Source organism: Selaginella moellendorffii, unplaced genomic scaffold, assembly GCF_000143415.4.
Source record: "Selaginella moellendorffii unplaced genomic scaffold, v1.0 SELMOscaffold_29, whole genome shotgun sequence".
Taxonomy (NCBI): Eukaryota; Viridiplantae; Streptophyta; class Lycopodiopsida; order Selaginellales; family Selaginellaceae; genus Selaginella; species Selaginella moellendorffii.
This window is the reverse complement of record NW_003314290.1, coordinates 1,376,113-1,389,209: the sequence shown is the minus strand read 5'-3', so window position 1 is coordinate 1,389,209 and position 13,097 is coordinate 1,376,113. Positions and strand designations below refer to the sequence as shown.

The following is a 13,097-nucleotide window of genomic DNA, read 5'->3' as shown; positions in this document are numbered from 1 at the left end:
ACCTGGGGGGGGGATTGGGAGACTTTGGGAATCCGTGGATGGATGCTAACGCTTTGTTGCTCGTGTAGTGAGTAGCTGAAACCAAGTAGGACCAAGTAGAAACGGGTACCATAGGCGGGAACCTTAGCAAGGGAACTTAGCTAAAGCCAAGGCAGTGTTAGTCGGATAGACGAGATAAGTTGGCAAATTGAAAAGGAAAAATTTGTGGCTTACACTTTCTCCTTTTACTATTTTCTTTAGTCTTCTTTGGTCTCTTTTTGCAATAGTTGCTAATACATTAAATCACCTTAGAGTCTACAATAGCACTTTGGCTATAGGTTGTTGCATGCAATGGAGCTAGTGTGTTCTCTATTAGGAAATGGCCTAGAGCTTTGAGCAAAATTCCCTAGAACATTCTATTGCTGGAATATTCTAGGGCATGATGCAAGGGTATATTTCCTTTCTTCCCCATTTTTTAGTGCATAAAAGATATGTTTGAGTTAGCTTTCAAAGTATGAAAGAGTATTCTCCTTTCTCCCCTCTCAACTGAGGAATAGGATAGAGTTATTGATACATATAAAAGGGATTAATGGAGACTTTCAAAAGGATTAGAAGAGAAATAAAAGAAATTTGATTAGAGTAGACTATGCACTATGATGAAATAGGTGCTCAAGAACACTTTCACTTTTAAAGAGTTCACCAAACATTATCCAAAATGAGATTTAATCAAGTCAGTTTGAGATAACATTAAAGTAAAGGCTAAATTATGGAGAATTCTCATTGAAAGAAAATTGATAAAGAGTTATAATCCACCATGCCTCCTTGTAAGTTCACACCTTTATGAACAAAAATTAAAAGCCACAACTCTCCTAAGAACTTTATTTCTTTGACACCATATCTCTTGGGTTGAGTTGAAAGCCATAACCCCACTCTCTTGACACCCTACCCTTTGGGTTGAGTTTAGTGTGAGACATAAATCCCTAAGCCCCAAAGTGGAGCTGAAAGGATGACATATGACAATGGTTAAAGTGGAGTATATTTGGACCAAAAACTTTAATTTGGAAAGTCGAGAGTGGGAGTGGAACTCTGAACAAGGTGTTTGAGGAATAAACATGAAGCAATTGGTGAATGAGTCTTTTAAAAGGGAAATAAAAAGGACTGACATATGGCAATGTCAAAACCGAGTCCAAGAAAGAGTCTGAGATGGAGTTTATAATGGAATTCGAGATAGAGTCTAAAATGGAGTCCGAGAAGGAATCTAAAATGGAGTTCAAAAAGGAATTTGAGATGGAGTTCGAGATGGAGTTCGTGACGAAATCTGAGATAGAGTCTAAGATGGAGTCCAAGAAAGAATCTAAAATGAAGTTCAAAAAGGAATCTGAGATAGAGTTCGAGATGGAGTTTGTGATGAAATCCAAGATGGAGTCTGAGAAGGAATCTGAGATGGATTCTGAGATGGAATCCAAGATGGAGTTTGAGATGGAGTCCAAGAAGGAATCCAAGATATAGTCTAAGAAGGAATCTGAGATGGAGTTGGAGAAGGAATCCAAGATAGAGTCTAAGATGGAATTCGAGATGGAATCTGAGATGGAATTCGAGAAGGAATTTGAAATGGAGTTTGAGAAGAAATCCGAGATAAAGTTTGAGATGGAGTATGAGAAAGAATCTAAGATGGATTCCAAGATAGACTCTAAGATGGTATTCGAGATAGAGTCCAAGAAGGAATCTGAGATGGAGTCCAAGAAGGAATCTGAGATGAAATTCGAAAAGGAATCCAAAATGAAGTCTAAGAAAGAATTCAAGATAGAGTCCCAGAAGGAATCCAAGATGGAGTCTGAGAAGGAATTTGACATGGAGTCTGAGAAGGAATTCGAGATAGAGTCTGAGAAGGAATTTGAGATGGAGTCCACGAAGGAGTCTAAGAAGGAGTCTGAGATGGGGACCAAGACCGAGACCAAGACTGAGACCAAGGTCAAGGCTGAGACTAAGACCGAGACTAAGACCAAGACCGAGTCTGGGTCTGTGTCTACCTCTGAGTCTACGTCCAAATCTAAGTTTGAGTTTGAGTCTATGTCTCAATCCAAGAGTGAAAGTTGAAAGCAATTGTCTTTTAGACCCTAGGGGTTTGGTTAGCTCTAAAAGGATAGTAGGGGGAAGGATTCTAGTGGAGTCAGTTTGGCTAGAAAAAGGTAGTGTGACCAAAAAAGGTTATATCCATATGGTGGGTAATGATATAACCACTAAAGAGTCCAAAGTTAGAGTGAACATAGACAGACAAGTAGGGTAACTTAGTGAAGTGTTCAAGAGGTAACTTTAGCTTCCCAAGAAATCAAATAATCGATGTTCTCAATCCAAATGTGAATAGCATTACTTACTTGGATACTTGACGTGGCTCATCAGGACCTTTATGGCTAAAGCACCTAAGGGCAGAAGGTGGGGAGAGTACCCCCAAAGCTTGAGTAAGGCCATAGTGTTTCAAAATATCAAAGGGACTTAGTGGGAACTGAAGAAAGGACATTGGGAAAGGGTGTTCCCCTTATCTCTAGGCATTTTAAGGTATGGTTCTAAGATGACCACCTATGGATAGATGATGCAATCTTTGAGAGACAGGACTATGATATGGGTGGTTTTGGACTATCAATGAGATAAGGGTAAATAGATATGAGTTTAATATAATGGGCTGATAGGTCAATAGTACTTTTGGGGTGTTTGTCATGAGATCAGACATATTGAACACTTGGACCAAGTGCAAAGGGTAAGTAACAAGAATGTCATTCACAAGGCTAGCATGTTTTATATCCAAAATGGGATTTATGGAGGTTGTAATTGAGATTCCTTCAAGTGGTTAAAGGTATGGTTAAGTGACTAATATAAAATAGAAAAATTAGTCAGTCATAAAATAGTCAAATTAGTTGGAGCTTACTAAATATCAATCTACCCTACTCTTTAGGTTAAGTGTAGCTGAAGGCAATCTTAACATATGATATGATTCCCCTAGCCAATTAAATGAGTTGGATTTAAGACCCTTTTGATGCCAAATGTGAACTCTTGAAATGGGACTTTTTAGCCTAACACTATTTAAACTTAAAAATATTTAACCCTAAGACCCTTAATTGATTAAAAAAGAAAGTGCATTTTTATTCATGGGCCATTTCCCTTTATATTGTCTCTCAAGTTGTTCTTTTTAGTTATTTACATTCACATCTTTGTAAACAATTATAACTCTCTTAAGAGCCCTACTTACTACCCCTTGAGTTGAGCTAAGCCAAAGCCAAATTAAAAATTTATTGGCTTTAGACTTCCTAATAGATCATCCAACTTAATGCTACTTAAATCTAAGGATATTTAATTCTAAATATTCTAAGACTTTTAATTGGAAAAGGAGGTGTATTTTTGGTTTGCTTAAGCAAACCTATAGGGGGACTAGGATGGTAGTGAATATACCTAGAATATGCTTGGATATTCTAGGATATTCTACCATCTAACGGTTGGTATTCATTTAGATTAATCTGGTATTTATAATTTATAAACATGTTTATAATTTATAAACTTTCCTAAACCCTTTTTAGTATATTCTTTTTTATTCTATCATCTAATGGTTGATATGCAATAAGATTAATCTTGTGTTTATAAATTACAAACATGCTTATAATTATAGACCAATTAGATTAATAAGTAATAATAAAACTACCATTAAGCAAACCAAGCGTTGCTACATGCAATGCGTAGCAATTTATTATTTATAGGCATTTTTTTATATTTAAACTTTATGGATTAAATTGTTCTCTTTGGTTGTATATATTATGCTTCAACTATGACAAATTCTAGGAATATACTTTTATATATTATATAGAAGATGTATTATATAATATTTTTGATTACAGCCAATAAGGTTTTCTCCATCTTTTTATTGGCCATATTTTTGTTTTCCTCTTCCTAAAAAATAAAGTATTGTATTTTGGAGTATGATCAGTAATATATATTCTCAAGAACATGATTGTTATATGGGTGGGTAATATATGTTCTGAAAAATATATACAGCTCTTGCATATAACAAATCTCAATCCAACAATTACCAACTACCAAATCACTTTAATAGGCAATCCAATACCTATTATGGAGCTAACTTAATCTATGATCAAGTGTGAACACCCCCTACCATCCTCATATCAAGAACCTTATCTCTCAAGAACCACTCCCCTTGCCATGGGTGCCTATTGAGTAAGTATTAAGGAAAAACAAGGGATGTAGTTAAAGACTTAGCCTAACTGGTCAATGAAGGGAATTACATATAATGGATTGTTCAAACTATACTAAAATGTAGCAACAATTGTTACTAAAGATGTTCAACTTTAAAGCTTTTTTTGTTTTTTTAGATTTAGAACTATCACGTTAAAGTTTACTTCTCAAGGCTAAATCCCGCTGCGTCTGCTAGCTCCTCTAAACTTAATTCGCCCGAATATTTCTGGAACGCAAGCGAGCTCATATCTTGACATGAAAATCAATGGAAGAAGTACACATACCTCGCCCTTTATGATCCAGGTAGGAAAGCCTTCGATCTTTGCAGCCTCGCAAGCCTTCGCCGTCTTGACGTTCTTCCTATACCCATCTGGAAAGCACTCAACGTACTCCAAGATCTTCATCGCTTCCTTGCCTAGCTCCTAGAAGTGATAGCGATGAAAAACCAATAGAAGTATGGATAGACAACAGGCTACCTGTTTCTGCTCGTGACAATGAGAACACCAAAACGCACCGTACATCTTTGCACCGATCGACTTGAGATGTTTCGCAAGCGCCATCTTTGTTGCATCGGAAGACGTTGTTACCTCCGGTTCAATCGGTGGTAAGTCGATATCTTCAGACGACCTGTATGCAATCGGCAACATCTGCCTTTCAAATCTCTTGAATATAAATTCTTTCATTTACCCCGCAAGAGCAGGACCAGCAGCTGCAAATCCCGTAGATAACGTAAAGATGACCGCAGCTCCAACCACGAGCTGCAAGCCAGCCATTCGAGGCACATCCTTCCACTTGAATCCCTGTCTAGCAAAGAAGCTGGCGTAAGCACAACGTTTTAAAGAAGAGAAAATAAAACCAAAGACTCCTAAGATCGCGAACCTTGAGTGTAGAGATAAACAAGCCAAAGGATAAAAGTACTGACGCCACGCAATAAGCGCACGATGCATTCTCGAGCTTGAAGGTCAAGAGATATAAGAAATAGCTGCTCGCAGAGACTAGAGCCGTCGTGCCTCCGAGAAGCAGCCATCTCACATCATCTTCCGGGAAAAGAGATTGGATCATCGAGAAACCAAGCAGAGATATACTGGAGTACGCAACAAAGCCGATAAGTGACAATGGAGTACCTGGAAGAGATAGAGCTATGAAAGTGAGTAAACTAAAAAGAACCAAAGAAGATCTTAGCAAGGAAAAGCATTACATACCAAAAAGGGTGGAATAAGCGCTGTTCAAGACATCGTTGCATCCATGGCCCGGGCCACTAGCCGGACAAATGGCCGAGCCTCCAAAAATTTTAATCCAGGAAAGATACGCTGTTTCGATCGCTCCTAGCCCGGAGAGTGATGTAATCAAACCGTATGGGATTTTCCTTGGCTCCGGCTGAATCGACACGCTAGGCGATCCCGATTTTCTCTCGGTCGCCAGATTCGAGGCTTGAATCCGGAAATATTTCGGTCTTGCCTGGAAATTTTGATCAGAGGAGTCGCGAATGCGGCCTCTGGGTCATCGAAATCCACATACCTGGCCGCGGCACCATGGCGCGCTAGGGTTCTTGCAGAGAATCGACGTTGACGAAATCCTCCCGCGGAGCTCCATAGAACAGCTACTGCAATGCGCCATCGCTTCTGGCGGCTATATGCCACGTGGCACCGACGTGGCCGTGATATGCCGTGACGTGGCTGCCCACGAGATAAATGCAAGCTTAAAGCATATGCTCTTGCGCAATCCCGCCCTAAGTGGACCACGTGGCAGGGTCAGGTGTTAGTGGTAATGGCGAGGTGAACGAGCGCCAAGGGCAATGGCGATGGCTGCGCCGGCGTGTTTGCATCACAATGCGGTGGCGCTCCAAGCTAGGGATCGAGGATTCTCGCGGCGGCGGCTAAGAATCGCGTGGTAAGTGCGAGATCGCAGCTAAAACTCTTGTTCTGGGCTTGATCGTATGGAATTTCGATATTTCAGCGTGAAATTGGACGATCCGTCCATACAACCGTCACCTTTGAAGCCGCAGCGGACGTTCCTGGACAATGCAAGCAATGCGCTCACGAATTTTCTGAGCGGTGGAGGGATCCAAAACATGCCTGTCGCGGACGGTGCGATCTCGGACCTCTTCTCCAGACCGCTGTTCTTTGCATTGTATGACTGGTTTCTTGAGGTAAATCCGGGTGACACTTGCTGGAATTTACTTACATGTTTCACTTTCTTTGCAGCATGGGCCAGTTTATAAGCTTGCTTTCGGACCGAAAGTTTTTGTGGTCGTTTCAGACCCCATTGTTTCACGCTACATTCTTCGAGAAAATGCTTTCGGCTATGATAAGGTGCGAGTGTTTTACTCAGTTGTGAGCTGGTTATTGTATTTTCATGGTCTCAGGGTGTTCTTGCAGATATTTTAGAACCAATTATGGGGAAAGGTTTGATTCCAGCTGATTTGAATACATGGAAGTCGAGAAGACGAGGTTAGTCTGTACTTTTGATGCAGGTGTTTGACAAGTGTGTGATTTGTGCAGCATTGGTTCCCGGTTTCCACTCGGCTTATTTGGAAGCTATGGTCCGTGTGTTCAATGACTGTGCTGAACGGACCGTCTCCAAGCTCGACGCATTGATTAAAGATGCAGAGTCGAAAGGTTCCAACGTCGTGGACGTGGAAATGGAGGCGGAGTACTCAAGCCTCGCTCTTGACATTATTGGATTGAGCGTCTTCAACTACGATTTTGGCTCGGTGACAAAGGAATCTCCAGTTATTGCAGTAAGCTGTAAAATATCAGACTTTCGTGCATGATAACAAGTTGCACAGGCAGTTTACGGGACTTTGGCTGAAGCGGAGCACAGATCAACATTTTACATTCCTTACTGGAAGTTTCCTTTGTCACGCTGGCTCGTTCCAAGACAGAGAAAGTTTCATGCGGATTTGGGCGTCATAAACGAATGCCTGGATGATCTCATTGGAAGGGCCCAAGAAACAAGACAGGTCTGGTGCTGTTATTCCGACAAAAACTTAATTTTTTCACTGTTGAGCAGGAGGATGATATTGAAGCGCTTCAACAGCGGGATTATTCCAAAGTCAGAGTATGTAAACTATCTCTGTTGCGAAACGCTGACAGCTGCATTCGACTAGGATGCGAGTTTATTGCGATTTCTAGTAGATATGCGAGGGGAAGATGTCGATAACAAACAGGTGCATTTCTTAAATTCTGGAAATCTAATTTATTTTGTAAAATGCATAGCTTCGGGATGATTTGATGACAATGCTCATTGCTGGTCACGAGACAACTGCAGCCGTCCTAACTTGGTCAACCTTCCTATTAGCACAGGTTAGATCTCTCTACAGCTGTGCTTTTGATTTCCAATTTGTCTTATGCATTAAAACAGAATCCCACAATAGTCACGAAAGTGCAACAAGAAATTGACACAGTTCTGGGGGACAGAAGGCCAACGTTAGAAGACCTGAAAAATCTGAAGTAGGTGAGAAGGATTGTGGCTTTTGATTCTGAGCTTGCGTTTTTGTTCAGATACACAAAACTCGTCATTGCAGAAGCACTTCGTTTATATCCACAACCACCTCTACTTATAAGGAGGTCATTGCAGCCAGATAAGCTCCCAGGTACAAATCTTTCGAAATCATGAATAACTTGGATACGTTCGACTTTCAGGAGGCCACAAGGGCGATCCAGATGGATACTCCATTCCCAAGGGGACCGACATTTTCATATCTGTAAGCCCGTGTAAACACACTCGGCTGGCTGACCACCTTTGCTTAAATTCAGGTTTTCAACCTTCACAGATCGCCATACTTCTGGGAGAATCCAGAGTCATTTGATCCCGAGCGTTTCCTAAGACGAAGAGTCGATTCGAGCATTCCGGGGTGGGCTGGCATTGACCCGACTAAACTTCAAGGTCTCTATCCAAATGAGGTGGGTGAAAAGTTCCTAACAGACGCTTTCCATGTAAATGGACACGTTCTTTTTCTGGCTGGCAGATAATGGCGGACTTTGCTTTCCTGCCTTTCGGTGGGGGCCCTCGTAAATGTGTTGGTGATCAGTTTGCGTTTATGGAGGCTACAATCGGCTTGGCCGTACTTCTCCGAAAGTTCAGTGTTGAGTTGAGAGGCTCCCCTCAAGAAGTTGAGCTTGTCACGGGAGCGACCTTGCACACCAAGAATGGATTGTGGTGCAAGCTGAGCAAGCGGCAGAGTTAAGCAATTGAAATCATCTTTTGACTCTCTTTTCCCTGACTTTAAACGCGTGACCATACAGTGAGTTAAGGAGTCCTTGCTTACTCGTGAGATCTAACAATAAAATCTACGTGTTTTTTAACAGACTGGATGCAAACCCTGCAACGAGATCTCGATCCGACAGACAGACAAGAACATGATTCCTCCCGAGTGATGGAGACCTTCTCCACAATCTCCGACAATGCCGAGTACTACGATTCTGCATGCGAGTGCATGTGAGAAGAACGCAAGCGAGCTAGCACAAGCAAGGGATCAGTCAAGCAGGCAAGCAATCAAGCAAGCAGGCGTCCGATTGACAAACCTCGTGGGAAATGTGGAGCGACAAATAAAAGATAACTCCAATGAAGGAAAGGCAGCAACAGCAGCAGAGGATCAACAGCCATCACATATCTTGCTTGGAATCAAAAAATTTCACAAACAGTGCGGACACAGCTGGTGGTGGTACTGCCTTCCGCTGCACGGCTAGCTGGACTCGGATCCACTCACGCACTGCTCAACTCACTCTCGCACGGCTGGAAACCGAAGACGCGGAGTTGGAGCAGCCAGGTAGGACAAGCAAGGTACACTCTAGTCTCCTGCCTAGTGCCTATATACATCTCTCTTCAAACATTTGTGGACGCTTCTCACAGGTGGGGTGGTGTTAATGCCTCCAGACAGACCGAGAGAGCGGCCAGAGCGTAAACTGTAAAGGCGCAATGTCAAAAAAGAATTTTTCATATTCCCCAAGAAGCGTTTGGTACAAGAACAATTCGAGCTGTTCAACCTCTCCTTTCATCCCCGCAAGCAGCAGCCAAGCATCGGCAGCTTTCAAGCTTTTGTAAGTGTCAATCAATCAATCGGCCTGGTGGTTGCTCTCTAACTTTTTTTCGTTTTTTCCGGTTTCTGAGAAGGCCCCCCTCTGCTGTGCTGCCCATGGGAGGAGGGAGACGCGAGATTCGTTTCCGTCCAGGCAGGAACACCACAGCACCGTGACTTGGACCGCGGGAATATATATTTAGTGTCAGCTGTCTCCGTTGTGGGTGTCAACCGCGCGATGGGAGAGGTAAAAGTCAGCTAAAGTTTGTTTCTTCTCAGCTCTCGCTCTTGCGTGTAATGGATATTGGAAGTCCTGCCTTCGGTACAGGGAAGGGACCGTATTGTACGCCCTCTGTTGGCCCTGCAAACTCCCATCTGCGTGTTTCACGAAGGGAGAGAAAAACAAAGCATGAGGAATCTTGGCAGAGGAGAAGAAAATACGAAAGACAAAGCAGCAAGAAAGAAAAGAAGGTAAGCTGGTTTCTGTTTTAGTACCTGAACTGTGTGGTAATGTTGTGCACCAGGACGAGCATTTCCAGCTTCGCCAGCTCCCGTCCGGGGCATGAGTGGATTCCATTGCCGAAAGGCATGAACGTATTGGGCTTGGGATGCTCCTCGAATCTGGAGGGGTCGAACTTCTGCGGCTCCAGGAAAAACTCGGGGCTGTGATGGATGTTTCTGAACAGAGGCATCACTTTCCAGCCCTTGGGAATCACGTATCCTGCCAAAGCAAGTTCCGGGTAAAACGGTTAGCTTCCTTTTCTTTTGCCAACCGTGATGTTACAGAGGGAGGGGCTGGGCTACAACTTCTTACCGTTGTATTCCACGTCTTGTACCGCCTCTCTGAAAGTAAACGAGAGGATCGTCGCCAGCCGCATTGTCTCTTGAATTACCTGCGGTGTCAAAGGGAAACGTGTAAGCGACCAAGAGAACCGCAAGCAAAAACGATCACTACTACAAGCTCGACGACTTACTCTCGAAGTCAAGGGCATGTTTTTGGTGTCAGCCCACGTCAAGCCTTTGGCACCCTCGGGCTTGCTTCGCCTTATGTTCTCATGCTCGGCCTGCCAGCGACGAACACGAAAACGCGGTCAGTCCACGAGAAGTTCTTCGTTTTTCTAACGAGAGTTTGTACCGTGACAGAGTCGAGGAGCGCGGGGTTCTCCTTGAGATACTTGAGGAGCCAAGTGAGGACGCTGGCGGTGGTGTCCTGGGCCGCGAAGATGACACCGATCACGTTGTCGGCGATCTGATCGTCGGTCAGGTTCTTGCAGCTGTCGTCCTGGGATTCCATGAGAGTTGACAGGAAATCCTTGCAGCGCCCATTGTCTGCTTGCTTCTGCTGCCGCCTACGGTCCAAGATGATGCGGCTGACGATGGAGCTCAAGCGCTTCCTGGCCTGGAAACAAGGACACGAACCAAAGCGGGATCTTTAGACACGCATCGCAAACCCGAAAACGAAAACCACACAAAAAAAAGAAAGGAAAATGAAGAGGTGGAGCAAGCAAACAAACACATTTGACGATTCCCTACGCGAGTTCCACACGACTGCGACCAGTAAACCTCGAGAAATGAAAACAAAAAAAGCGAGCACACCACACGGAAAACAAAGCGACGAACAAAGGTGTTCTTCATGGACATGTTGAGGCGGAGAAGATATTTCTCTCGCCAATCGTGGGCCGACGCACGGAGAATGGCACAAGCCACTCGTGAAGCCACACGACCAAAGCACAGTATTTTTTAAAGTCCCACTCAATCAATCAAGCAAAGACCAGCACCAGCAGCAGTAGCCGCAGCGGCCGCCGCGAGACGAGGGGAGGCTCGAAATCGTTTTCTCGCGCTCACAGATCCCACAGCCACACTCGTCTTTGTTTCGAGCGTGTGGCTGGCAGCGCGCTGGCAGCGCAGGAAAAACCAAACGAAACCAAGAAAAATCTGCTCAGCGGCGAGATTTTTGTGCCAGGAAACAAAAGTTGGGACCAGGAAAGGCTGGAGAAAGAAAGAAAAAAAAAAAGGAAAAAACCACAGAAAAAAAAAAACTCAAGACACGCCTCTCCCAACGATCCGGGTGCGACGCGCTACCTCGGGGAGATAAGACGCGAGCGCGAATAAATGGGCAAATTGCAAGGACAGGAGGAGCGCAGGAGCCAATGGAAGAAGAAAAGGCGAGGGAAAAAAGAAATCCGCCGAGAAGCATCGATCCATCCAAAAGAGATGAGCCAGGGCTGTGATGTACGTACCTTCATGGCGGCATTGTAAGGGGTGCCAGCGATGTCAATCGGGAATGAGTTGTAGCCGCGTTCTAGCGTCTGGTAGGCGCGCTTGAGGTCCTCCTTGTCCAGCTCGTCCAGGGAACCGCCAAAGATCTTGAGCACGCCAACATCGAATGCGTACTGAGCACCGATCGAGAACCAGCCAGTAGCGCGAGCCGCACAAAACAAACAAAAAAACAAAACCGCTTTGATCAGCCCAGCCAATCCATGGTGCCAAGGACAAGGGAGGATCGTGTCGATCAGGGCAGAAGAAACGCGATCGAAAACAACCAAGCGGCAAGAGGTAGACGAAGATCGAATCTAGAGCATATTCTAGAGAGAGAGGGAGAGAGAGAGAGAGAGAGGCGCTTGAGGAGCTTGCTTACTTTTTTCATCTCCTGGAATGTGTTGATGATGCCTCCGGCGCGATCCAATGAATCCAGTGCCTGGATTGAGATGGTTTCCAGCTCGGGGACCAGATCGCGGATCACATCCGGGCCAAAGCATCCTTGGACGAGGCGGCGGAGGCGGCGGTGGTACTCTCCCTCGTGGAAGAAGAGGGCGTGCGGCCCAATTATCCCTTCCTTGCTCGATGGAAAGGTGGTCTTGAAGAGGTGAGCGTGGCTGACCAGGATGAATTTGGCAGCCTCGGGGCTCGCGATCATCACCGATGGGCAGCCCAGAATGTGAGTCTTGAAGATGTCGCCATACCTGCATTGGAAACGAGTAGTTTGTGAGTAGGGAGGCAAGAGAAAATCTCTCCCCGAGTTTCTAGATCGGGCAATCGGGTGAATGGATTGATTGGTCGATCGGTGGATTGTGGAATTGGTCTCACTCACCTCTTTTGCTTGGAGCTGAAGAAGGCATTGGGATTCTGCGAGTAGAGCTGGAGAGTCTCGCCCAGGTAGGGCCATCCCATGGTGCCCGGCGGCAGTGGCAATCGGCCCAGGGCATAGGAGCGGCGGGCGAGCTTGAGCAGAGCGAGCAGGAGTAGCATCGCGGAGCCAAGGACGAGCAGCGCAAGATCAGCCATGGCCGAGGAGGCGCAAAAAAAAAATAGGAGAGAAATATTTTTGCTTTGTCTTGTTTCTTTTCTCTTTTCGGACGCTCGAAAAACCCGTGGGATTGATCACTCTTTCTTCCCACTGTCAGCGAGGGAGAGAGCGAGAGGGAGAGAGCGGCGGGAGCGATAGCGAGCGAGCGAGCAATCGAAGCAAAGAATAACAGAGGAAAGGCCAAAAACAGAGCACCAGGCAGTAATCACATCCAAAAACTCCAAATCGGTGGAGAGAGATCAATCGCTTCTTCCCGGAGCCAAATTCTTCAACAAACGGATTCAAGTTCAAGAATGGATTCAAATGGACGGATTAGAAAAAGAAAAAAATTGAAAAAAGAAAAGAATAAATTCCTTCTTTTCTTTGGCTCGACCGCGCTCTCTCTTGCGAGTTTGTGTGAAGGGTGGAAATGGGAGGAATTTATAGGGCGCCACCACAGCGGGGTCCATATGGCGGGTCACAGCGCCCACCTGGCAAAACTGGGTACGTGTATAGCTCGCGAATCGCTTCACCCTCTACTTTCTTATCCACACCCCCACAATCTCTTACAAT

At 44.8% G+C, this 13,097-nt stretch overlaps 4 protein-coding genes and 1 long non-coding RNA gene across 7 annotated transcripts; 3 read left to right on the top strand and 2 right to left on the bottom strand.

The window, feature by feature from the left end:
• Nucleotides 1-4,246: 4,246 nt before the first annotated feature.
• On the bottom strand, nt 4,247-5,870 carry LOC9646314 (thiol-disulfide oxidoreductase LTO1). The gene is made up of 7 exons (XM_024681113.1): nt 5,737-5,870; nt 5,421-5,676; nt 5,098-5,342; nt 4,906-5,018; nt 4,695-4,845; nt 4,503-4,640; nt 4,247-4,444 (listed from the first exon to the last, which is right to left on the bottom strand). The coding sequence occupies exons 1-7, from the start codon at nt 5,833-5,835 to the stop codon at nt 4,379-4,381; spliced, it is 1,068 nt and encodes a 355-aa protein (XP_024536881.1). The 5' UTR covers nt 5,836-5,870; the 3' UTR covers nt 4,247-4,378.
• An 82-nt stretch (nt 5,871-5,952) lies between these two features.
• On the top strand, nt 5,953-8,436 carry LOC9645834 (cytochrome P450 97B2, chloroplastic). Its single transcript, XM_024680912.1, has 14 exons — nt 5,953-6,108; nt 6,175-6,367; nt 6,423-6,530; nt 6,584-6,668; nt 6,720-6,958; nt 7,007-7,180; nt 7,231-7,278; nt 7,328-7,387; nt 7,437-7,523; nt 7,582-7,670; nt 7,722-7,813; nt 7,863-7,924; nt 7,977-8,123; nt 8,189-8,436. The coding sequence occupies exons 1-14, from the start codon at nt 6,014-6,016 to the stop codon at nt 8,405-8,407; spliced, it is 1,698 nt and encodes a 565-aa protein (XP_024536680.1). The 5' UTR covers nt 5,953-6,013; the 3' UTR covers nt 8,408-8,436.
• A 124-nt stretch (nt 8,437-8,560) lies between these two features.
• On the top strand, nt 8,561-9,279 carry LOC112348442. 2 transcript variants are annotated; one of them, XM_024680915.1, is made up of 2 exons: nt 8,561-9,003; nt 9,097-9,279. In XM_024680915.1, exons 1-2 carry the CDS (start codon nt 8,785-8,787, stop codon nt 9,262-9,264), a joined length of 387 nt encoding a protein of 128 aa, XP_024536683.1. In that variant the 5' UTR covers nt 8,561-8,784; the 3' UTR covers nt 9,265-9,279. The 2 variants fall into 2 exon arrangements, with proteins under 2 accessions (XP_024536683.1, XP_024536684.1); XM_024680916.1 differs by having other exon boundaries at nt 8,561-8,989; nt 9,073-9,164.
• LOC9645833 (abscisic acid 8'-hydroxylase 1) lies at nt 9,142-12,916 on the bottom strand. 2 transcript variants are annotated; one of them, XM_002975900.2, is made up of 8 exons: nt 12,330-12,916; nt 11,877-12,201; nt 11,479-11,631; nt 10,374-10,637; nt 10,213-10,302; nt 10,053-10,131; nt 9,734-9,959; nt 9,142-9,613 (listed from the first exon to the last, which is right to left on the bottom strand). In XM_002975900.2, exons 1-8 carry the CDS (start codon nt 12,521-12,523, stop codon nt 9,514-9,516), a joined length of 1,431 nt encoding a protein of 476 aa, XP_002975946.2. In that variant the 5' UTR covers nt 12,524-12,916; the 3' UTR covers nt 9,142-9,513. The 2 variants fall into 2 exon arrangements, with proteins under 2 accessions (XP_002975946.2, XP_024536681.1); XM_024680913.1 differs by having other exon boundaries at nt 10,053-10,302.
• Nucleotides 10,431-10,997, top strand: LOC112348443. Its single transcript, XR_002993037.1, has 2 exons — nt 10,431-10,502; nt 10,558-10,997. It is a non-coding gene; the product is annotated as an uncharacterized LOC112348443 (long non-coding RNA).
• Nucleotides 12,917-13,097: the final 181 nt, after the last annotated feature.

Excerpts from the sequence above, each read along its gene's own strand:
- LOC9646314 (XM_024681113.1), bottom strand. The coding sequence starts at position 5,835 with ATGGCGCATTGCAGTAGCTGTTCTATGGAGCTCCGCGGGAGGATTTCG. Across the intron at positions 5,677-5,736 it reads CGCCATGGTGCCGCGGCCAG|GCAAGACCGAAATATTTCCG; the intron begins GTATGTGGATTT and ends CAAAATTTCCAG. Across the intron at positions 5,343-5,420 it reads CGCTTATTCCACCCTTTTTG|GTACTCCATTGTCACTTATC; the intron begins GTATGTAATGCT and ends TATCTCTTCCAG.
- LOC9645834 (XM_024680912.1), top strand. The coding sequence starts at position 6,014 with ATGGCGATGGCTGCGCCGGCGTGTTTGCATCACAATGCGGTGGCGCTC. Across the intron at positions 6,669-6,719 it reads ATGGAAGTCGAGAAGACGAG|CATTGGTTCCCGGTTTCCAC; the intron begins GTTAGTCTGTAC and ends TGATTTGTGCAG. Across the intron at positions 6,959-7,006 it reads AGGAATCTCCAGTTATTGCA|GCAGTTTACGGGACTTTGGC; the intron begins GTAAGCTGTAAA and ends CAAGTTGCACAG.
- LOC112348442 (XM_024680915.1), top strand. The coding sequence starts at position 8,785 with ATGAAGGAAAGGCAGCAACAGCAGCAGAGGATCAACAGCCATCACATA. Across the intron at positions 9,004-9,096 it reads AGCCAGGTAGGACAAGCAAG|ACAGACCGAGAGAGCGGCCA; the intron begins GTACACTCTAGT and ends TAATGCCTCCAG.
- LOC9645833 (XM_024680913.1), bottom strand. The coding sequence starts at position 12,523 with ATGGCTGATCTTGCGCTGCTCGTCCTTGGCTCCGCGATGCTACTCCTG. Across the intron at positions 10,638-11,478 it reads CTTACAATGCCGCCATGAAG|GCCAGGAAGCGCTTGAGCTC; the intron begins GTACGTACATCA and ends CCTTGTTTCCAG. Across the intron at positions 9,614-9,733 it reads AACATTACCACACAGTTCAG|ATGGGAGTTTGCAGGGCCAA; the intron begins GTACTAAAACAG and ends TGAAACACGCAG.